The sequence below is a fragment of the Myxocyprinus asiaticus genome, chromosome 10, assembly GCF_019703515.2.
Source record: "Myxocyprinus asiaticus isolate MX2 ecotype Aquarium Trade chromosome 10, UBuf_Myxa_2, whole genome shotgun sequence".
Lineage (NCBI taxonomy): Eukaryota > Metazoa > Chordata > Actinopteri > Cypriniformes > Catostomidae > Myxocyprinus > Myxocyprinus asiaticus.
This window is the reverse complement of record NC_059353.1, coordinates 15450051-15474408: the sequence shown is the minus strand read 5'-3', so window position 1 is coordinate 15474408 and position 24358 is coordinate 15450051. Positions and strand designations below refer to the sequence as shown.

Genomic DNA, 24358 nt, shown 5'->3' with positions numbered 1-24358 from the left:
GCGTACATCGTCGTAAACGCATCAAAATTGACAAACACATCAATCTAGTGCATGTTTACATAGGCCAACAATTAAAAATAGTGCAGACGGGTGCAAAAACGCATCCAGGACGTGTTTATACTCAAAACAGCAAGACGTAGAATGGAAGTCTCCTTTTAAGAGTTATAACTTGATATTGCGACTTTTAAAAACAGTGTGAGATGCATGATAACAGTTGAAGCAGTTCGTCTATTGCATTTTTATGTAGAAAAACAAGAAGGAGTCCAGTGTAAGTCCCCTTCGGTGTGCAGGAATATTAGGCCCATCTGTCTTTTTCTCTCCTCTTTACCTTTCTGAATGAGCACCGGTGGGCAGGCCAAGGGCACGATGATGTAAAAGTAGGCATTAAACTGTAGAGGCAGTCATGTGCATGTATTCATCTGTGTTACGTCACAAAGTAGGGAAAATCGAAACGAGCCATTTTTTTGCACCTTGGTTTAAATAAATGCTCTTTTTGTATTGAGAAGTTTTGAGTTCTGAGACTTCCAGTATGTGTTATTAAATCCTACATGTCAAAAGATCAAGGAAAATTGTATTCCTCATGTCACAACCCCTTCAAAAAGAGCTGATTCACATCCATTCTATAGAGGTCGACCAATATGGGATTTGGCCAATGCTAATATCTAAAGAACAGGGTAGCTGCTTGTATAATGATTTTAAATAAACAATCAAGTTAAAATATTTACTCAAAAATTTAATAAAATATATATGAAAACAGAAAATGTGTACTAGCCCGACATCACTTTGGTTTGCTTTGTTGATAACCTTGGGAATAAAAATAACTGTCACGTTGCAGCACTCGCTTCCAGAGTAGATCGGGTTTACACTGACCCTTCACTAACCAACCCAAGGAAACATCTGGGGAAAAAAATATTTTAGTGATGTATCCCATTTGAGCTAATTCCCTAAATGCTTTAATTTAAAAAAAAAAAAAAAACCCAGTCTCAAAACGATTAGCAAACAATCACAGATTTTAGCAAAGTTCCAAGACCTTTTTTATAAAGACTCAAAGGAAACAGTTGGAGGAGAAGTGATAGACTGGCTGAGGCTCTACCAGCATTAAGACTAAATACATACATGTGGGTCTGTCTGATGCCTGTCAGGCTGATAAAGGCCATCCTTGTGGGACACTGAGATTAGAGCTGACTGGCTTCAGAAACTGAAGTTTAATTTCACATATGAGCACATCTCAAAGAGCCAGAGCGAAAGGGACAGACAAAAAGAGATACAGAGTGCACGAATATCAAAGGTAGGATGAGAGATAGTTTGCAAACATGCCTATGTAGGCCAAAAAAAAAAAAAAAAAAAGAACGCAGTGAGGGGAGATAACTGTAGAAATCTTACAACAAGTTGACCCAGAACAGACACATCACAAGACGTTCGGGTCATTGTATGGCAAGAGCTGCGTAAAAATTCTTATAAATGTATCCTTTTCTCTTTTTTGATAAATAACAGAATACAGGTTTGAAACAACATGAAAAAAAAAAAATTGGGGGGGGGGGGGAACGTATCGCTTTAACAATAATTCATCCCTATTTTCCCTTTCAGCCAAGACAAAAGGAAGATATTAAAGGAGCAGGCCACTCTCTACCACAGATGGTGGTCCATTTAAACCCTGCTGCTGCCTTGAACTGTGCATATTGCTTCTTACGGTGGTGTTGATGCTGTCACGGTGACTGATAGGTAGATTAGAGAACAAGCTATAGCCCCCCATGTGACATGAGGCACGTCTTTAGGTCGGATATTTCCATTCCTGTCCCTGACGGGGCTCAGGGATATAATGATGGACAGAGCATGAAGTGAAAAAAAAAAAAAGAAAAGAAAAACTCAAAGAGCAGACTGCCTGAGGGGCAGTGGTTGTTCTTTAACATGGTTTTTATCAGACCATAGAGGACAATACAAATTGAAGGCAGTCTGTGGAACAGTGAGCCCAGCTGGAGCATTCTGACGGAATTTTATGCTTGTCATTTAGCACAATAGTTTTACGGTCAGCACTTTTTTGTTCCAGCAATGAATTTATATCATCATTATATGCTGGATCAATAAGAACTTAATAGACTTTACTGCCTGAAATTATAGCTTCATCAATTTGGCTAGACTGCCAAAGCCACAGAATACAAAGATGACCGTTGGAGTGAAGGAGAATAATTTTAAAAAGTGCACTCATTTAAATTGAAAAGATCTCAGGATTTCCCTTTCTCTTTTGAAAGATTGATTTTGTTGTTTTGTTTTTTTGTTTTATGTAATGAAGTCACAAGATGTAATATGTAATGTGATAACTCAAAAAATAGATGCAATTTTGTCGTTTGCTTTCTATTTCTGTTGATTCACACTGGGTAGATCCGCCCACAGTGACATCTTATTACTCCAAAATCCCACTCCATTTAACAATACATTAAATATCAAATTAGTTCTGACTGGATGCGATTGTGTCACGTCACAACATTTCTGTGTTCATTGTAAACAGAAAAATGGCTAGTTGGGACACCATGTAAGCTGCAAAAATGTCTAGTTTGAGAAATCATCATGGCTATACATCACTAACATTACATTTACATATTAACGCAATACTTGCATACTGAATGACATTGTGAACAACGCAGGACTGCAGAGGTTAGCCAATCATAACAGAGGTCATTAACAAAGAAGTCTAAAAGGTATAGCATCCAAAATAGACTGTTTAATTCAAAATGTGGAAAACAGTCATATGAAACTAAATTAAAAAAAAATTTGGTGCAAAAAAGCTTCACTTACATAAACGAAAAACAAAATAAAAAGTGTACGATATGGGCCTTTCAATATCCCAGACAACAGTAATCTCCTATCTTACCATCTTAAACATCTGTTTACCTTTCTTGAGGTCAATTCTAAGTCTCTTCCCACCCTTTTTGTGCTGATTTTGCACAGGTGATTGTCCCATGCTCATTTTCAGGAGGGGGCTATCACTGCTCTTGCCCCTGGGGGTGGGGGAGAGGCTGTGGGTGAATGGAGAGCCCAGAGAGTGACTCTCAAGATTGCTGCTAGACTCCTGAAGCTCGGCTTGCCCTCCCGAGGACTCCAAAGGCAGCATAATGGGCTTCACCTTCAGTGGAGAAGGGTCTTTGGTCTGTGTAGATGTGTCAGGGTTTTCTGAGTTAAAGAGGTGACCGATCACACTCTTCTCATAGCGATCTTTATTAACAACTGGAACGACTTCTAAACGAACGGTGGGTGAATGCATGGCTTGCCGGAATATTTCCTGTGCTCTGGTATGAGAGACAGAGAGAGAGAGATAAGGTATGCAGCAAATAGAAAAAAGCAGTAGCAATTAAGGGACAATCAATTATTTTACAATTATTTGCAAGTAATGTGATGAAATAAATGAACCTGAAAACTAAAAAAGGTGTAAATTATTATACTGAATAGTCTTAGTTTAGATAAAACTCACTTTGACATTTATTCTGACAACATAATTGGGGTTATGACTAATGAGTCTTACGCATTACAAATGACAAAGCAATCCCCCTCCTTCATTTTTGGTTGAGTGATTTAATTTAAAAACTGTCCATCCATCCTCAGCCTAATAAGATTAATGTGACCTTCTACTGGATGGGAGTCATTTTCCTTAGTAAAGAAATGTATTTATAACATATGCATAATGTATATATACAATGACCCTGGAACATCTGGGCAATGTTTCAACAGGTTCACCAAGGTTTTCAGACAGAACTTACATAATTTATTAAAGATTAGATTTTAAGTCTATAAGATACTGCATTTTTATAAACCTTTTAAGATCTGAGCTGTAGAGCTCAGTAGAGTTAAACCCAGGCATACAGATTCTCACAGGCTCAAACCTAAAGTGAGTGTGAATGACATATTTGCGCAAAACGGGTTCTGTTAAAATTAAAGCATAATGCTTGTGTTATTTAGGGACAAGCAGGGATTTGTGAATATAGTTTTCATTTCTGTAGCATCATGTTGGGTAGCCCCTTCCACTGTGCATCTCATTGGTCCAAAATCCCTCATAATTGCACATTAAATTTCAAGGTAACACTTTACAATAAAGTTCCATTTGTTAACATTAGTTAATGCATTAGGTATCATGAACTAACAATGAGCAGTAATTATATAATTCATTTAACAATTTTAGTTAATGTTTGTTAATATACACTCAGTAAGCACTTTATTAGGGACACCTGTACACCTACTTATTCATGCGATTATCTAAACAGCCAATCATGTGTCAGCAGTACAATGCATAAAATCATGCAGATTCGGGTCAGGAGCTTCAGTTAATGTTCACATCAACCATAAGAATGAGAAAAAAAATTTGATCTCAGTGATTTCGACCGTGGCACGATTGTTAGTGCCAGACGGGCTGGTATGAGTATTTCTGTAACTGCTGATCTCCTGGGATTTTCACACACAACAGTTACTAGAGTTTACTCAGAATGGTGCCAAAAAAAAAAAAAAAAAAGAACATCTAGTGAAAAGCAGTTCTGCGGACAGAAATACCTTGTTGATGAGAGAAGTCAATGGAGAATGGCCAGACTGGTTCGAGCTGATAGAAAGGATACGGTCACTAAGATAACCACTCTGTACAATTGTCGTGAGCAGAATAGCATCTCAGAAAGCACAACTCATCGAACCTTGAGGCTGATGGGCTACAACAGCAGAAGACCATGTCGGGCACTTTATTAGGACCATAGTGTTCCTAATAAAGTGCTGAGTTTAGATAACTAATGTTAACTCATACAACCATATTGTAAAGTGTCACCAATATCAAATATGTTCTGATTGGCCTATTGTGATTGGATGATCTGACAGAGATTGCTTGTCACTGGAAACTTGCCAAATCCCATCTGGTCAGGACAGTGTAAATTATTGATATACTAATAATCTATTTTTTCATGAATTACAAGCCGAACCCATTGCAAACACGAAGTTATACATGACAATCTGACCCCTAACCCAATTCTTAATCAGCATGACAACCTGCAGTAATGGAGTGTAAGAGATATGCTACATGCCATAAATATAGTAGGAATGCACCGATCCAATTACATGGATCAGTATCGGCTCTGATACTGTTGTTTTTAAATGGATCGAGTATCGGTCCGACAAGCCCGATCCAAATCCGATACTGTGTTAGTCATATTCGTTACTCTCAAGCTCAAAAAATGACATAAAATAACCATTAAAACACAGTTAAAGTAGTTCATATGACTCGTGCATTATATTCAAAGCCACTTGAAGATGTGCAATAGCTCACAAAAGTCTGTGTTTAATAAGTAAATATATAAAATGCATGTGCAGCTCCAGCGCATCAGTGAATGGTGCTGCTCTGTTTACACACACATGCGTGGCTATTTTTAGACTTCATGTGGTGCACAATATTTGCTGTTTCTACTCACAAACAGTATCTCAGATGTAGATGGTCAATAGTTCGGTTCACTTATAATATGCATTTAGAACGGCACCGAAGGTGCATTTGACCAGAATTTGAATAAGAAGCTAATTAAACTACTCTAAATTAGTCTACAAACACACACATACAGGACTTCCTGGAGAGTTTAGAATGTCAAAATAAAAGCATGATGGTTTAAAAGTTAAAGGTGCACGATTGAGATATATTACTATATATTACTATTATAATATATTATTATTATTATTATCATTTGTTTACAATTTATAACAATATTTAAGTTGAATGGGTTCCAAAACATAACTGTATGAATGAAAAGTGAGCTGATATCTTACAACTAAATTGAACAAAAAAGAGATCTGAATCCTTTAAAGTCCAGATACAAGCTGAAACAATTTTGCACAAAAAAAACAAAAAACGGCTTATTTTCTACTGATGACTTATACTGGAATTACTGTTAATTTTGCTGCTACATTATCCAGTATACTAGTTAATAATAAAGTGTTTCTTAATAAGCTATACATTTATATTGAAATAATGTGTAGTTAGAGGTTTGTGTTTCTTTACATATTAAAGAGTACTCCCAATTAGTTCCACACAATAATGTAAAGATATTCTAAACTGATTATGCTAAAAAACAACACTGGTATCGGATCGGGATCGGCCGATACTGAGATTTCCGATATCGGAATCGGAAGAGAAAAAGTGGTATCGGTGCATTCCTAAAACATAGTGCAGTAATGTAATAACTATGACTGCTGGATGGGCTGATGCCTTGAGTCCAGTGTTTTTTCAGTCCAGAGACAGCCATAAATAGAGTGCAACAATGGAGACTGTGAAGACTGACTGTTTTTACAACCATGACATAAAACGATAGGGCTAAAAACTAAGTAGCTAGACAGGAAGGAAGGGAAGGGACATGAGAAGGATAATAAGAGTGAGGCAGCAGGTGGGTTCGGCTCGGGGACTCACTGTGAAAAGGATTTGTCCATTAATTCAGTGTCATTGATTTTAACGATACACTCATCGTCCTGAAAGATGTCTTCCCTCTTGGAGCGACTATTCTCCTCCACGCCTCTAATGTGCAGGCCAAGAGCCCTGGGAAAGAAAGCGAAGCATAAATCATCAACAAAATTCGAGATTACAGCAGCAACTAGTCATGACAATATGTGCTGCTTAAATAATAGAACAACAAAAAAGTGCCAGTACACCAAGTAATAACATTAAGTTAGAGAGATGGGGAAAGAGATGCAGCCTCCCTCTGAAACTATATCCACTGGTGTTACTAATGTGCTTTACACGATATCTAATCTTATTTTACTTTGTAATATTTATTTTGCTTTATTTCTGTCACTGCCTCCCTTGCCTTCTCTGAGAAAATGCTCTTGTTCCACACTTATAAAGTCATGTCTGCTTTACTTATAGGACAAACAATGTGTTAGTGTGTAAGAGATGGAAATCCCTTGCTTTATTTCAAATTTGCTGCGTCTTCCCTTTGCCCTCCCAACCCTCGTACAAAACTAACACACACACAAACGGCTTGGCAAAACACAAGACAGCAGCGCTCTGGCTGGCAGTGATAAAGGCTATCAGGCTGAAACTCATAAAGCAGCAGCAGGAACAGCAAGCGAGAGTATTAATCCCTCCACCTTCGCTGTAGGCTCAGCAAAAGAGTCCATTCAGATTCATACATTACATTACTAAAGACATTACTGCAGCCCACTGTATAGGCATAGACAAATGATGGGAGATATGTTTGCACAGATTCAAATGGGCAGACAACAGGTCATTGTGTCCACACCAAACTTAAAAGTCAGAAAGGTGATATCCCACGTGAGGGCTGGGGTAAATTTGGGGTATGTAAATGAGAGACTAAGTATATGTGTCTGCTTCTGCTAACAGCCAGCTCACATCTGAAGCCATAATAACTGGCCTCTTAATGATTCTACATGACACTTAAAAACATTGAAGTACAACAGCAATGCAGAACAATTTAAATAACTATAGATGAAATTACCGTTACGTCACACAGCGGGCAACCGCGCTTCCGGGTCCTTCAACGCAGCAGGTAGATTTCCAAAATGTAGGATGGCAGGGGAAAACTTATTCGTATTTAAGATGAAAAGCACTACCTGGTTGGTTAGATTTAGGTTTAGGGTTAGGTTATAGTTTCTCAGAGCAAATCAGGTAGCGCGCTTGAATATTGATGAATATTACTAATTTGTCCAATCAGGTATGGCTTTCTTTATGAATATAAATGACTCTTTCCCTGCCATTATATATCTCAGAAATTCACATGCAGCAGGTTTCAGGGATACGGTTTAAAGTGAAGAAATATATGTAGGTTATTTAAAAAAAAAATAAAAAAAAAAGGATCTTACATAGAAACAAGATTTTTATTAGACATGTACTGTAACAGGTTGCTGTATGTCTCTGATATCGATCTATCTATCTTGTCTGTCTGTCCGTCCATATATATATATATATACAGTATATACAGTATATATATATATATATATATATATATATATATATATATATATATATATATATATATATATATATATATGTATACACACACACACACACACACACACATTACTAAAGTGAGAAATGTGGCATATAAAAGTGAAAACTAACAACAGACATGCAATATGCATCTTTACTGCTTAAATGATTGGTCCACTTACAGTTAATAACAACATGTGACTTATTCAATATTCAATTTTTTTTCTAGACAGAAATCTCAAGAATCTCAAATCATCAATCATTTTTGGGAGTTTTAAACCCACAAAGAACACTTTTGAGACATGTTCAGCTCAATTTGAACGAAACGCACAATAACCGCAGTTCTTTTCTGAGCTGCTTAAAGAACCCGGAAGTGCCATTACCGAGCATTTGTAAACAGTAACTTCATCTATACTGTGTGGCCTCATTCTAAAATATATCAAAAATGACAAAAATGTCAATATATCAAAATTCACATTTTATAACAGAAAATTATACATTTTCAAGGCTGTTTGTTGATTTTGATACTAACACAAATGATAATTTTGTTAATTGGCTTAGCAGCTAAGGTTATGGCCTGATACTGATAACCTCAAAATGTCAGAAAATCAACTGATTTATCTCTATAGCTGATATATATCACAAATTAATTATATATTTTCAATTTCTGGAACTAACCAAAACTCTGAAACAATATGATTAGGAGTGTATTTGTGTGATATTGAAATTGAAATATGAAAAATAATTAAAGGGAAATTTGTTTTGGACTCCAGATTATGCATGCATATACGATACAGAGACACTCACTACACTACAAATAATTGTAAAAATTACAATTTAAATAACTTTACAACTCAAATAATACATGAGTTTTAATAGAAAAAAAATATGTAAGAGCTTTTATACAATTAAAAGCTTGTTTAAACCCTGCAAAAACTGGACCCATTAACTTCCATTATAACATTGATTTTTGCTTTTTTTAAAGAAAAGGATGTACGAGTCAAAATAATTTTTTAGTGGCAATCAACATTATGCCACAAATGCTGTTGACTGAGCTTAACTTGTATTGAACCCAAAATATTCCTTTAAAATCACCCCATTTCAAACAAACAACAGTAAATAAATGCCTTATAAAACATTGTCATAAAACCTCATTTAAATAACAAAATAGAAATAGAGAATAAATAGCTATATCACCCAAAATATTTGTATGCTACCCTTGAAACTTAATATGTAGCATTTTGACTGAAATAGATTTAATATGCATAGTATATAAGGATTTATTTATTACAGTTACAGTGCCCATCGGCTACCATCTACCAGACAGTAAAAGCTTGTGCTCTGTATGTAAAGTATGTGATGGATCTGGTATTATATTTTGTGCTTGCTTGAGAACAAACTGCTCATAAATTAACTCAAGGGAAAGCTATCTTTTATCCTTTCATTACTGTTTACAGCTGCTGTCCATCCTAAACAAAACTGCACAAAATTTTTTTGTCTCCTGTTATCACCTTTAGACTAAACAAAACAATAAAGAACAAAAACAAACATGTGGAAGAATTCTTCAATAACATGCTAGAGGTCAAATTAGCACTGTGGAATCTGTGTGAAGAGAACAGCGCACAATCTGGGGCAAATTAGCCTTGTGTTGGTGTAAGACGCCAGTGTGTGACCTGCTAATGCTCAGGAAGGATCTCTTCACCCCTCCATTAGACATGCTAAAGGCTACCCTGTATTTGAAGTTAGTCTGCATTAGCTAACAGGCCTGTTTACATTATGCTCAGCTCACTTTAGCAGAATATTAAGGCAGTCTTAAGATGGGTGACCTTTGACACGTCGATAGAGGGGGTAAGCCATGTCTAAAGGAAACAGATGGAGGTTATGGCCTGTGGGAGATATGGGAGGGGGATGAACAAGAGATACAGGCTGAATGGATAGAGAGAAAGAGAGATATTTCTATCCTACAGGGAGGTATATGTCTTTATTAAGACTGCTGTGCTGTCTCAGTCTCTTGTGAAAATCTCTGATGACTCAGTTTCAGTCTTCCTTGGTGCATGTCAGACAGTAAGACTGCTCAACCGTGACAACATCTGGTCATTAACTGAGCCCTTCTACTGAAGTTCATGCGAGGTGACAGTTAGCTCAAGTTTCTAAGAATCTGCACTTTGAAGATTAGGTGAGCTGCAATAGCCAGTCTTCTTTAAGTCAAATCAAAGACATCAAAATCAGAACTGCTTTTCGATTCAATATGTTTCTTCTAACAACAGCACAACAAGCCACCAAAGCCAAGTTATTAAAGCTAGAGATGTACTGATAAAGACATTTCAGACCATAGCGATTACAAGATTATTTAGATTATGTGGTCGATATGCAGGTCCAGATGGAAACTGTAGGTTTTGTACCATTTTCTGCACTGATTTTGCAGAAAAATCGACGGAATGTATTTAAAAATGACAAATTATGTTAAAAAATATAGTCGAAGACATAATAAAACTAGCCAAAGTATTCAATAAATGAGCAAACGAGCAGTGAGAAATATGCAGAATTGTATAAATAACAGGCCATTTTTGAAGTAATCTGTGGAGTTTTCTGCGAGCACAGATTTCATGTGGACTACTTACAGACTGCTAAAATGAACATATATTTGGCCAAATCAAAACAGTGCCCGCTGATTAATACATGTGTTAATCCTCCCATGTGTCAGTTCCAAAATCAATCAGTAGTCAATGGAAAATGCACACTTTTATTGCACAAAGATCTTACTTTTTGGAGAAATGTCCTCTGGTCCGATGAAACAATTGTTAACTGTTTGCCATAATGACCATTGTTATGTTTGGAGGAAAAAGTGTGAGGCTTGCAAGCCAAAGAACACCATCCCAACCGTGAAGCATGGGGGTGGCAGCATCATGTTGTGGGGGTGCTTTGCTGCAGGAGGGACTGGTGCACTTCACAAAATAGATGGCATCATGAGGAAGGAAAAATGATGTGGATATATTGAAGCAACATCTCAAGACATCAGCCAGGAAGTTAAAGCTCAGTCGCAAATGGGTCTTCCAAATGGACAGTGACCCCAAACATACCTCCCAAAGTGTTGGCAAAATGGCTTAAGGACAACAAAGTCAAGGTATTGGAGTGGCCATCACAAAGCCCTGACCTCAATCTGATATAAAATGTATGGGCAGAACCGAAAAAGTGTGTGCGAGCAAGGAGGCCTACAAACCTGACTCAGTTACACCAGTTCTGTCTGGAGGAATGGGCCAAAATTCCCCCAACTTATTGCGAGAAGCTTGTGGAAGGCTACCCAAAATGTTTGACCCAAGTTAAACTATTCAAAGGCAATGCTACCAAATACTAACAAAGTGTATGTAAACTTCTGACCCACTGGTAATGAAAGAAATAAAAGCTGAAATAAATTACTCTTTACTATTATTCTGACATTTCACATTCTTAAAATAAAGTAGTGATCCTAACTGACCTAAGACAGGGAATGTTTTGTACGATTAAATGTCAGGAATTGTGAAAAACTGAGTTTAAATGTATTTGGCTAAGGTGTATGTAAACTTCTGACTTCAACTTGAGCATTAAATTCTAGTTACTGGCATTGAAAATAGAAAAATCTGTATCAGTTGACCACTAATGTGAGCCTGCCAATGATAAGCCATATGGCCAAAATGACAAATCTATACTGTTTTGTAGAGGTAGACAATATATTGGTTTTACCGAGAAATCTGTGCCGATAGTTGCATTTTGGAACTATTGGTTATCTGCAAAAAATCTCTGCCGATAGGTGCAGATAGTTTTTTTTTTTATTTATGATTATTATTATTATTATTCCTCATCAATAAATCTCATCTGGGGAAATATATATATATATATATATATATATATATATATATATATATATATACACACACACACACACACACACACACACACACACACACACACACACACACAAAACTCTTCATTTAGTGAATATATAGGCTAATAAAGCTTCATTTGGTAAATATTTTTATATAGAGCATTGTAAGAGAGCCAAGTTGCCGGTGTATTTCAGGTCCCGCATTACCCACCAAAACTTCATTTCTCTGGCTATTATTGTGATTTTGGTTGCATTATAAACTGCTTTTGGGATTTTAATCATTTTGGACTCTTGTAGCCTCAATGTCTGTGCCTGTCATAGTAAAGAAAGACAAATAAATCTTATATATATATATATATATATGTATATATATATTAGTGCCCGACCGATATATAGGCTGATATTAGCCTTTCGCCGATATATCGGTATCGGCGTATATTTTACTGATATGCGCCGATATGAAAACTTTTTTCAGAAAATATAATGGTTTAGAATTGGTGTCATAGCGTAGTTTGTCCAGCAGAGCACACTCTGACTCCACTGTTTACAGAGCTGACTCTGAACTGATGGTGGCTCTGCAGACAGGGCGGAGTTAAACAGTGCGGATTTGAGCGATCTCTTCTCATTAAATTGCTAACTAGTTTGTGAAATACATACTGGAAAGTTAAATAAAAATTACCCCATCATTTAATATAACTAATATAACGTTAACCCTGTCCCTGACAACCATGCCACTCATGTTGATCAGATCTGTTTGTTATGTTAGCCAGCTATATTTTGTCAGTGCAGTCAGTAATGTAGCAGATTGAAAGATAAACATCAGAGCATCTTTTTGCAGCTCAGCAGACAATGGTGCGGTAGTGGATTGTGTCTGTTGAGTGTTGATTTCACGCTATGTTGTTACCTAGTTGGTGAGACACAATGCTGGAAAGTAAAATAAACAACGTCCGTCTTTTACTCTCCGTTACAATGAGCTTACAGCTAACTAGCTAATCACGTAGCTACTTTCATTGCTTGTCAGCTGAGTGGAAGCTAATGTGTAAACATGTATTCACCAAACTGATTTGTTCAGGATTCATTGTTTGGTTTTTCAACCGAACAATTCCAGTCGTTGCAGTTATAAAATGAAATATTTAAAAGTCTGGTTTTCCAGACATTAAAATAGGATATGTAATAAAAGTAGATTTAATGAACAGTATGTTTGCCCTGTGTAAATAAATATATATATAGGAGCTGTATCTAAAATAAATGAGGGGTGATAAATAAATACTATTACAATAGACAGGAAAAACAGACATTTATTAATTTTAATATACTATATATATTTTGAATGTGTTGAAACTTGACACCGGGCGACGCACCCTAAAAATGGCACCGTTAGATCAGTTTCATGGTGAAGAGCTGCTTAAAAGTACTTTTTTCTCTCTCTCGTAAATGTAAACGAATGTAAATGCCAAGAACATCATATATGTCGAAAGGACTGATGCCTGTCAACCAAAACATGAGCTCATTGATGTCATTAAATGAGTCTGCTTTTTCATTCCATCAGTTACTCCTGGTCGGAGGCTTCCGTATATATTTAGTTTATACGTAGGGTTACGTCCTACCTAAGTTTAATGGTGCAACACTCAAATATTTAGTAGAGCGTAAATTGTGACTTAGTGCTCATTTACGCCACAACAAGGCTAAGTTGTAATGTACATATAGCTGAAGCAACCGGCCCCTTTTACTTAGCTATTTATTTTATTTTTATTTATTCTTTATTTAAATGGTCAGCAATTGACTGATTCTAAACATACAGTACTGATTTTTATTTTATTTTATTTATTCTTTATTTAAGTGGTCAGCAATTGACTGATACTAAACATACAGTACTGATTTTTATTTTATTGTATTTATTTTATTTATTCTTTATTTAAGTGGTCAGCAATTGACTTAACAGAATCAGAATCAGAATGAGCTTTATTGCCAAGTATGCTTACACATACAAGGAATTTGTCTTGGTGACAGGAGCTTCCAAATACAAAAACAATACAAAAACAGCAGCAAGACACAGATAATAACAAATAATAATAATAATTATACACATACGTACAGACACACAAATACATACATACACATTTTTATTTTATTTTATTTATTCTTTATTTAAGTGGTCAGCAATTGACTTATACTAACAGTACTGATGTTTATTTAGCTATTTATTTTATTTTTATTTATTCTTTATTTTAATGGTCAGCAATTGATGATACTAAACATATAGTAATGATGTTTATTTAGCTATTTATTGTACTTTTATTTATTCTTTATTTTAATGGTCAGCATTTGACTGATACTAAACATACAGTACTGATGTTTATTTAGCTATTGTATTTGTATCTATTCTTTATTTTAATGGTCAGCCATTGACTGATACTAAACATACAGTACTGATGTTTATTTAGCTATTTATTTTATTTTTATTTATTCTTTATTTTGATGGTCAGCCATTGACTGATACTAAACATACAGTACTGATGTTTATTTAGCTATTTATTTTATTTTTATTTATTCTTTATTTAAATGGTCAGCAAATGACTGATACTAAACATACAGTACTAGTTTTTTATTTTATTTTATTTATTCTTTATTTAAGTGGTCAGCAATTGACTTATACTAAACAGTACTGATGTTTAGCTATTTATTTTATTTGTATTTATTCTTTATTTTAATGGTCAGCGTTTGACATACTAAACAGTACTGATGTTTATTTAGCTATTTATTGTATTTTTATTTATTCTTTATTTTAATGGTCAGCAATTGACTGATACTAAACATACAGTACTGATGTTTATTTAGCTATTTATTTTATTTTTATTTATTCTTTATTTTAATGGTCAGCAATTGACTAATACTAAACATACAGTACTGATTTTTATTTTATTTTATTTTATTTATTCTTTATTTAAGTGGTCAGCAATTGTCTTATACTAACAGTACTGATGTTTATTAAGCTATTTATTGTATTTTTATTTATTCTTTATTTTCTCAGTGTTCATTTCTAGAATTTGTTGAAAATGTATAATAATAATGTCAAATATTCTTTGATAAAAATATTTGTTTAAGAAAGCAGCCTTCTGAGTACCTTTGCATAGTCATATCGGTGCAAAATCGGTGCACAATCCACACAGAAAAGGTCTGTTTTCATTCCAGCTCAAATTAGCTATATCGGTCACTATATCGGTAATCAGTGAATTTTCCCTCTCTAAAATCAGTATCGTCTCAAAAATCCCATATCGGTCGGGCTCTAATATATATATATATATATATATATATATATATATATATATATATATATATATATATATATATATATATATATAGTCTGATTAAACGGTTATCAGCCTGAATAAATTGGTAAAAAAATTATAATATTTTTTAAACTTTTTTTTTTTACATTAAAATAAAATTTGATATAAATTTTAAGCCTTAATAGGATACCAATTACTTATATAACTAATAAATTACTGATATTGAAAAATACCACAAATTAAAGCATTTAGGAAAAGAAACAATTTAGGAAAAACACGTAAATCTGAATCTAGAATTTACGGCCCAAGGGCCGGATCCAGACCCTCACATGGTTCATCCTAAAAACCAACATATCATTTATCCTAAAAGTGTTTTTTTTTATTAATGTTTTTTTATTGGATATTTCAGTTATCTTGCATTTGGACCTAACACTCCTTCACAAGCGTTTAACATGCTCAGCGTTGCCAGATAAGAGACGCAACTACCCCAATTTGAGATTTATACTTGCACAAATTGGAAATATTCTGCCTAGTGTTATACTTATATTGTGCAATCTGGCAGCTATGCACGTGAGTGTGCTCTTTCTAGCTCTCACTTTCCCCTTTAAACAAACTTAGCGATCTCTAGTGCAATATTCTGCTCAAGGAAAAGTGATATACGGCCACTCTGTGTCCATTCTAGAGGCTGCTTGTGATGTTTGATGCTACTAAGTTTGCAGGTAAACCTTCTCAGTGATGAAATTAAATACAAAAGTAGATCTCGGCATCATTGACACGTGGTGGGGTAATCACTGACACGCAAGCAAAAGCAAGCGAAAGACGAATATGTATATGTATTTTATATTTGTGCAATTTCGAAATGTTGACGTTCCCTCGCACCTGTATATTAATCTAACTCTTGCAGTAATCATTTATCATTGTCATGCAGCCTGTTTTATTCAGTTGTGTGCTGAATGTAAAGTCAAACCATTGACGAGGCCCGCATCATGACACTTTTAGCATGTAAATGGGTAATGTTTTGAGAATAAAATAAGTAAACGCACCTGCTTTGTACAAACATTAAAAGTTCTAGAATTTTCGATTTTTTTTATTTTTATTAAAACAGACCCCTGATGCAGAGAGTGTTACATTGCATAATAAATTAACAGGGAAGTAGAGATGGTAAATTAAATAATTTATAAGCTCAGCCTTTATTCAGTTTCTAATGCCTGTTAGAAAAGTATCTACCTTTGTAGAGCAATACAATACTTTAGGCAATTGCAGAATAGTCCCATTAGTCACATAAACACTTCAGAAAATTTAGTACACAACTATTTCTGGGCTTAAAAGATACAAAAACAAAATCAATGTGTAACATTGTATCTCAGGAATACAATGTGGCCCCCTATGCACTACTTAAAGCCTGATGTGGCCCCTTCACACTACAACAGACAGTAGTCTATTCTGTTCTGCAAACAGCATCACACCCAAACCCCTCTTTTAGCTGAAGTACTTAACTCTTAACCCCTACTAAATGACAATGAGTTTTTCTGAGCAAGCACTTCATGCTGACCTCACAGCTCTGCTTCTGCAAGCATTCAAAGAGAGCTGTGGGTTTGCATACTGCTGACCCACTCCAAACCCCAGCTGCAGTAGTCTGCTCATACAGGACACACTGGTTTTACTCACAGCAACAGAAAACAGATTTTATTTATTTTTTTCTCACTATATGATCCTCACTTTCAAAGCATTAAAGCCAAAGAGCTCAAAAGACTACCAGTACAGTGTTGTAGTGTTCTTTTTTAATATAATTTAAAGATGGCACATCATGGGACACAAGTATTTTGCTCTTTGCAAAAATAAAAAATAAAAACAATGTATGATGTAGCCTACTATATTGGCATAATTTAACCTCTACGCAAAGCTCCCTCCCCAGTTCACCCTCACCCTCATTTATGGAAAACCTGCAAAAACGGTAATTTAGAAATCATGATTGTTTTAATTTTTAACCATAAGCACATGCACACATGACCGCACACATTTACAAATATATATATATATATATATATATATATATATATTATATACAAATAATCAATTTCTGTGATTAATTGAAAGTAATTATGTTACATGATACATTACAACACACATTAAAATATAATTGTAAATATATTGACTTTATACTTTGTCTCTCAAACAACTTGCAAAATATTGAGTAGTCATAATCAATATTTATTTTATTTAAATATGTACATGTTAAAATGTTTTTTTTTTTTTTTTTTTTTTGTACAGAGTTAATTAGACACTTTTTACAGGTATAAATCTTTAATTCAAGTATATGTTTACATGCCATAAAATCAGTGGACACACTGTAATTAAAACTCAAGGATCAAATGGCAGATTCAATTTATAACAAGCTTTATTGGAAAGAATTTTAGCTTTCCAATAAAGCTTGTTATAAATTGAATTGTTATAAAGTGTACATTGCCAGTGCATTATTAGACACTGTACATACAGATATAAAAAAAAAAAAATTGAATGCTTAAGTTTAATTTGCTGAAGTTTAAAATCTCAAAACTATTATTTTCTCTGGCTGCCGTTTCTTCTCTATTGCGCTCACACTAGGTCTCTCGCAGGGTTTTGTTTTTGACACTGCTCAGATGACAGTGAATGAGCGTTTTCAGGATATGCGAAGAGATACAAAAACTTGCCCGTATCTCTTCCACACCTGTGAAGTCTCCATTTTTCACACAATAAATCCACTCCTGTGTTTATTATTCTCTAATAAACTATAGACAGCGATAGACCCGCTATAGACAGCAACACAATCCCATTCATTTTCAAAAAGATCATAGCAACTTCCGGCGACATGAGCTGTCGTGTCATGAGGGCGACAAGACAAAGCTGACAAAATTTCAACTTTATGCAAATGACGAGCGACATTAACGAGTAACTACCAATGAGAGTGAAGACAGCGGAGCTCACGTCATCTGTCTCCTGGCAGACGGAGAAGTTTCAGCGTTGCTGTAACCACAGACAAATGATAAACAATGATGCATGGAAAAGAGTGTCAGAAACGGTCTGCATTCCGAGTGAGTTTGATTCATTCATTCATGATAGACTGGTTGTCTTGTAAATTATTTAATGCACTGAACACTGCTGTGCGTTTAATAAACAATTTACACTGCAGAATGTTAATTTTTAGAGGCAAGAGAACTGATTCCTTGTCACATTGTAATATCATCTTAATTTTACCGGTATTAGGTCTCATCCATGATCAAATTTTCAAAAGCTATGGCCAGACGTGCAGTCAACCAATAACGTTACAGCAACAAACAGTAGGATTGGCCACTAGCGACACCAAACCACAAAGTCGCTGGCAGTGTGAACAGGGCTTAATGAAAAAGCGTGCACTGCTCCACACAAGCAGTTTCTGTGCTAGGATGTGCAGTCGAGTGGAGCGTGTACCTGCTGGAAATTTTTATATGGCAATTTTAGCTACAGGAAGTGGGGAAAAACATTAGTGAAGTTTAGGAAGTGAAAAAAAATGGACAACAGTCAACTATTAATCGCAGAAATCAATGTGTTAAATTTTTCATATATACTGTATATACACCTAACACAGTCATGCCGCCAACCCCAAAGTAAATTCCGTAATTAGGAATGTTACTACCATCAAATCAATTCAAGCTTGATATACAACCTTGATGCTTTTATGAATATGTGACAGTAAGGGGCAGTCCGCACTCCAGCTGTACAGGCAACACGCCTCGTCAAACCAACGAGCAAGTAGCACAGCCAGAGATCTTCCGTTGCATTGGAGAGAGCGTAACGGAGAGAGCGAGACCGTTACATTGTAGAAAGCGTAACGGTCAACTAGGGTGTTACAAGGGTGACATTAAGTCACCGTTTGCAGATACCATCCAAGCGAATGGGGAGAACTACATGGCACAAAATTGTCTGTGACTTCTCTTATAAAACAGCAATTGTATCGTACTAAACTCCACACATAGTTCATTCCAAAAGGCTTGTTTAGTGTAAAACATGTTGAAGAATAGTGGACAGGCAGTCAATTCATTAAATGGTGATCTGTTTCCTCACAAAAGCAGTTTATTCAGCATAATGAAGCATCTCCTCCATAGACATCCATAAAATAAAAAAACAGCCTCTTTTTTTCCCTCGCCAGTGTACCACCCATAGAATGTTATGCTATTTTAGGCTAAGCTTGTAGGCTCCCCTATGTAGAAGGGTTCTGGCACAGTGTTGCACATATTCCGCACTCTTATGTTCGACAGCTGGACTGAGAACAACAGAATGCAGGGCTCTCGAGACGCATTTATTAAAGCTTATTTCACAGTTTTCCCTTATAACTACATATGATGAAAAGCAGTGCAATGCAACCAAAGTGAGATGCTCAAAAAGCTCTTTTTGGTGCAGGAAACCTTGACTAACATTATACTGTAAATGTTATGCATGTAATTCAACGGAAGAAAACATTTAATTCTACAAGAGTGTAGAATATTACCCCTTTTTTGTTTGGAGGAATCAAATACACTATATGGCCAAAGGTTTGTGGACACCCCCTTCTAATTAATGAATTTGGTTACTCCATTAAATCCAGTAAAGAAAAATCTTAATGTTTCTTTATATAATGGCTTGGGCTTTGTGTGCTTCCAAATGTGTGGCAACTGTTTGGGGATAGCCCTTTTCTGTTCCAGCATGACAATGCCCCTGTGAACAAAGTGAGGTCCATAAAGAAATGGTTTACTGTGTCTGGCGTGGAAGAAATTGACTGGCCTACATAAAGCCCAGACCTGAACCCCACTGATCACTTTTGGGGTGAACTGGAACAACAACTGTAAGTCAGGTCCCATCGACCAACATCAGTTCCTGACCTCACTGATAGCCTTGTGTCTGAATGAGAGCAAATCCCTGCAGCCATGTTACTACATACAGTATAGTGGAAAGCCTTCCCAAAAGAGTGGAAGCTGTTATTACAGCAAAGGGGGAGATTGATGCCTATGGTTTTGAAATCAAATGTTCATCAAGCACATATGGTATCCACAAACTTTTGGCCATATAGTGTACATATCAGAACTAGTTTTGGAACACATTCAATGACTTCAACCAAAAGGCAGCACAGAATATAACTCCATTCCCAAAACCACCCACAAAAGAATAATAAATAAATAAATAAATAAACCTATAAAAAAAACATGTACAATCAAACAAAGAACTCTAAATGTGTAGTGAGGACTTTAACATTTCTCAAGCACCGTCACTGTGCTTCAGGCAAGACATGCATCATGAGAGAGTGTAAGTGTGTGTGTATTAGGATGAGAAATTCTGGAGCAAAGCACTTACCTTCCACTGAGAGAGGAGCAGTATGCCACCACGTGTATTCCTAGAGGCCCTTGTTCTCCAGAAATCTCCACTGTCTTTGTGAGGCTGCTACACACACACACACACACACACACATACACACAAACATACAGCATCAGTCACATTATTAAGAAGTCAGACATCACAACATAAACACGTGTAAACTCACTATCTCCTGCCCCTCAGATCTCTTGCGTTCAACGGTGCTGAACTAGAGTACATGTCTGTGAGTTAGTCAGCGCTTCAGCAACACACTTCAGTTTCCCTACACTCCCTGCTCAAATTGTTTCCATGTCTGTCTTGCTGACTAATTTTCAAATGCTCCACATTTTTTCAGCTTTTTCAGCAGTTAAAGGAACAGTTCACTGAAAAATGCAAATGGTCATCATATACTCAGTCTCATGTCATTCCAGTGAAGCAGCTTGGACAATCTTCCTAAAATGTCCTTCTGAATTTCACAGAAGAAAATTATATGGGGTCAGAATGACAGGGTGAGTAAATTATGAAAATTTTCATTTTGGGGTGGATTATTCCTGTAATGTCCTTGGCATGTAGTGTGATGATATAGCAGGGGAGTATGTGGATAACTGCAGAGAGAACGGTCTGGTGCACTGCTGCAGTGATCATCCACATTTAATCTACAACTAATAGCTCTTCATGGTGGAATATTTGCAGAGTCATACATGAGTGAGTACAGAGAGCCACTGCAGGAACTGCCAAAGAAGAGCAAAAGCAAGAAAGAGAGAAAGGTTGACAATGGATTTAAAATTATCCATGCAGTGTTCCAGCCAAGGTGTCCAGGTTTGGCTGGTTAGCATGGGCCAGTTGCATGACATTGATGTCTTAAATTTTAATTAAACAGGGAGTCATTTGTCTATTTACAGTATACTTTTTATTGTTACCATTATAAACTTAGTTAATTTGAATGTTTGCAATGTTATGAATGTCTGCGATAGTCATAAAGATACAGTTTGACTGATATTGCTAAATATATGAGAAAGATGTGATAGACCGTGACTATGTTTGGAATAGCATGTTACCATACTACTTTTAGTGTCTATGCAGTATTAAAGTGATAGTTCACCCAACATTTTTAATTCTCTCATCATTTACTCACCCTCATGCCATCCCAGATGTGTATGACTTTCTTTCTGCTGAACACAAACAAAGATCATTAGAAGAATATCTCAGCTATGTAGGTCCATACAATGCAAGTGAATGGGCACCAACATTTTGAAGCTCCAAAAAACTCAAAGGCAGCATAAAAGCCAGGCTGACAAACAACATGGTAAAAACAACCAAGAAGGACTTGCAAATGTGGAGATACATTCACCAACTACTTTATTAGGTACACCTGTACACCTACTTATTCATGCAATTATCTAATCAGCCAATCGTGTGGCAGCAGTACAATGCATAAAATCATGCAGATATGGGTCAGGGACTTCAGTTAATGTTCACATCAACCGTTAGAATGGGGAAAAATTTAATCTCAGTGATATCGACAATGGCAAGATTGTTGGTGCCAGACGGGCTGGTTTGAGTATTTCTGTAGCTGCTGATCTCCTGGGATTTCAGCAGCTACAGTTCTGTGGAATGCACAACACATCAAACCTTGAGGCGAATGGACTACAACAGCAGAAGACCATGTCGGGTTCCACTTCTGTCAGCCAAGAACAGAAAGCTGAGGCTTCTGTTCTAGGTATATAGGTGTTCCTAACAAAAGTGGTCGGTGACTGTATGTATCCCTTTATTTTTTGAAGAGCAATGGATGATGTGATTAAACAAACTAATCTTGAAACATTGAGCACATAACCGAATGTGGGAACAAGCACATGAAACTCATGGCCAGTAAATGGCATATCTGCCATGCAACAGATGGAGACGTTAAAAGAAACAAAAACTATTTTGTAATATGCACAAGTCAAAGTATTAAAAATGAAAACGAAAAATATGTTATGATCATTTCTATTTCATTTTAGTTTTAAAGTAATGCCTGATAGTTTCAGTTTAGTTTTAGTTTTTTTTGAAAAAGTTAGTTTTAGTTTTAATTTCGTTTTCTAGGTTATTTTTTGGAATTTCGTTTCAGTTTTATTTCCAGTTAACTATAATAAGCTTGCTTCAAAGTTCTGGTCACCATTCACTTGCATTGTGAGGACCTACAGAGCTGAGATAAAAATATTTTTTTGTGTGTTCAGTAGAAGAAAGAAAGTCATACACATCTGGGATGACATGAGGGTGAGTAAATGATGAGAAAATTTATTTTTGGGTGAATTATCCTTTTAATTCTCGATTCATAACACTGATGCAACAATCCGTTTTGTTTAATCCAAAATGGGTTTCCTGTTCATTTATACACACTGAAGGACAAAAAAATCGAAATGACTGTCTGTGGCAATCACCAGCATGCCACCATTGAGAAACATGCACATTAAGCTGTAACTAACCTTGAAATTCCTTTAAGTACAGGTAAATATGAAGAGTTGCTTGAAAGTTACTTGTCAATTACCTTGCATTTAAAAAGTGCTGCTTAAGTAAGTTTTACCAGCCCCTCTATTCATTCCGACAGTAAACAGGTTTTACGTTAGTCATCCTTTAATGCCACGTGTCTGGTATATTAGCCACTGTAGGCTGACAGCGTGATTGTATGCACTGTGCTTTCCGCATCCCTGTTGAGTGACTGGATCCCTGATTGTAAGGCCGAATTAAAGTCCTCCTGAATAGAAGGATTATTTCAGCCCTGTAGGGGAGCTTTACTCTTGGGTTAAACACTTGCAGGTAAACACACAGCCTTGTTCGCACCATTTTCCATTACTCAATCCTCTCCGGTCTCCATCAGACATCTCTGAATTCTCACACACAATAGCCGCCACATAAAGAAACGGTGACTGTATTCAAATAGTACCTTATTCAAAAAAGAAATATTGCATGTTTCTCCAGGAACTCTCATGAAGCGGCCCACACTCGGCCGATACACAAAGCGAGACCGTTAATCTGAACCACTGCTCTCCTATTTGTGCAAAGCTGCTGGAGCTCAGCACTTTGAAGATGGGAGTTGAAAAGATGAGAGAGCTTTGGTAATTTGCTCTCGTTTATTCCTATCTGCCTTTTATTTCCTTTTTTGTACCTTATGTCTGTATGGAAGAGAGAGAGCTGGTAAATAAAGAGGACACCTGCCTCAAGTGCCCTTTTTCCACCCCTCTTTCCTGTTACACAGTCATCCTTTCATCCGCTGTCCTCATCTTTAGACGATGCGGCAGGCTTTCTTCGCCGTTCATTTGTTTGCCTATTGATGCAGGATGTTTAACTGAAGAGGCAAATACGGAGTTAAGGAAATGAAAGAAAGCAAATGGAAGTGAAACGTGGGAGCTAACAAGAACAGAATGTGTTGGGGATGGAGAGAAACAGAGGGAGGGAGAGGTGGAATGATGTTGGCTTATTTATTTTATTTTATTTTTTTCTCATTTAAGCTAGTATAATTATTTCTGGGCTCCTTGGACCCTCCTCATGGAGCTCCTTCTGTTTTAAATATCTTATTTGGTCCAGCCTTGGTTAACAAAACGTTTGGTGAGTTGATGAAACTGCATTTCACAGGATTTACCCATGCTTACTACAGTTTGTTTTTCTATCTTTGTTGCTTGCCATCTCTCTTTCTCTCTCTCTCTCTCTCTGAGAGAGTTATCTGTGCTAGGGTAGCTTATCAGTGCTGAGTCCTCTGAGCCTTGGGCCAACAGCTCTTTCCTGCATTAGCATCTCAACAGTTTCAGTCTTTCCCTTCTCCAAATAGACTCTCATATGCAGTCATACACAACCCTTACTACATACTTCAGAGGGAAAAAATGGAAGAATTAAAGTCAAATAGGAGTATTAGCAGCCTGGAAAAGTGTGTAT

At 36.1% G+C, this 24358-nt stretch overlaps 1 protein-coding gene across 1 annotated transcript in view; it reads right to left on the bottom strand.

The window, feature by feature from the left end:
• Positions 1–24358, bottom strand: part of LOC127447162 (partitioning defective 3 homolog B-like) — a 502153-nt gene that overhangs the window by 278844 nt on the left and 198951 nt on the right. The window contains exons 7-9 of the mRNA XM_051708779.1: positions 20450–20536; positions 6419–6544; positions 2890–3284 (exon numbers count right to left, since the gene is read on the bottom strand). Of these exons, the coding sequence (XP_051564739.1) occupies positions 2890–3284; positions 6419–6544; positions 20450–20536 (608 nt within the window). The remainder of the gene's footprint in view (positions 1–2889; positions 3285–6418; positions 6545–20449; positions 20537–24358) is intronic.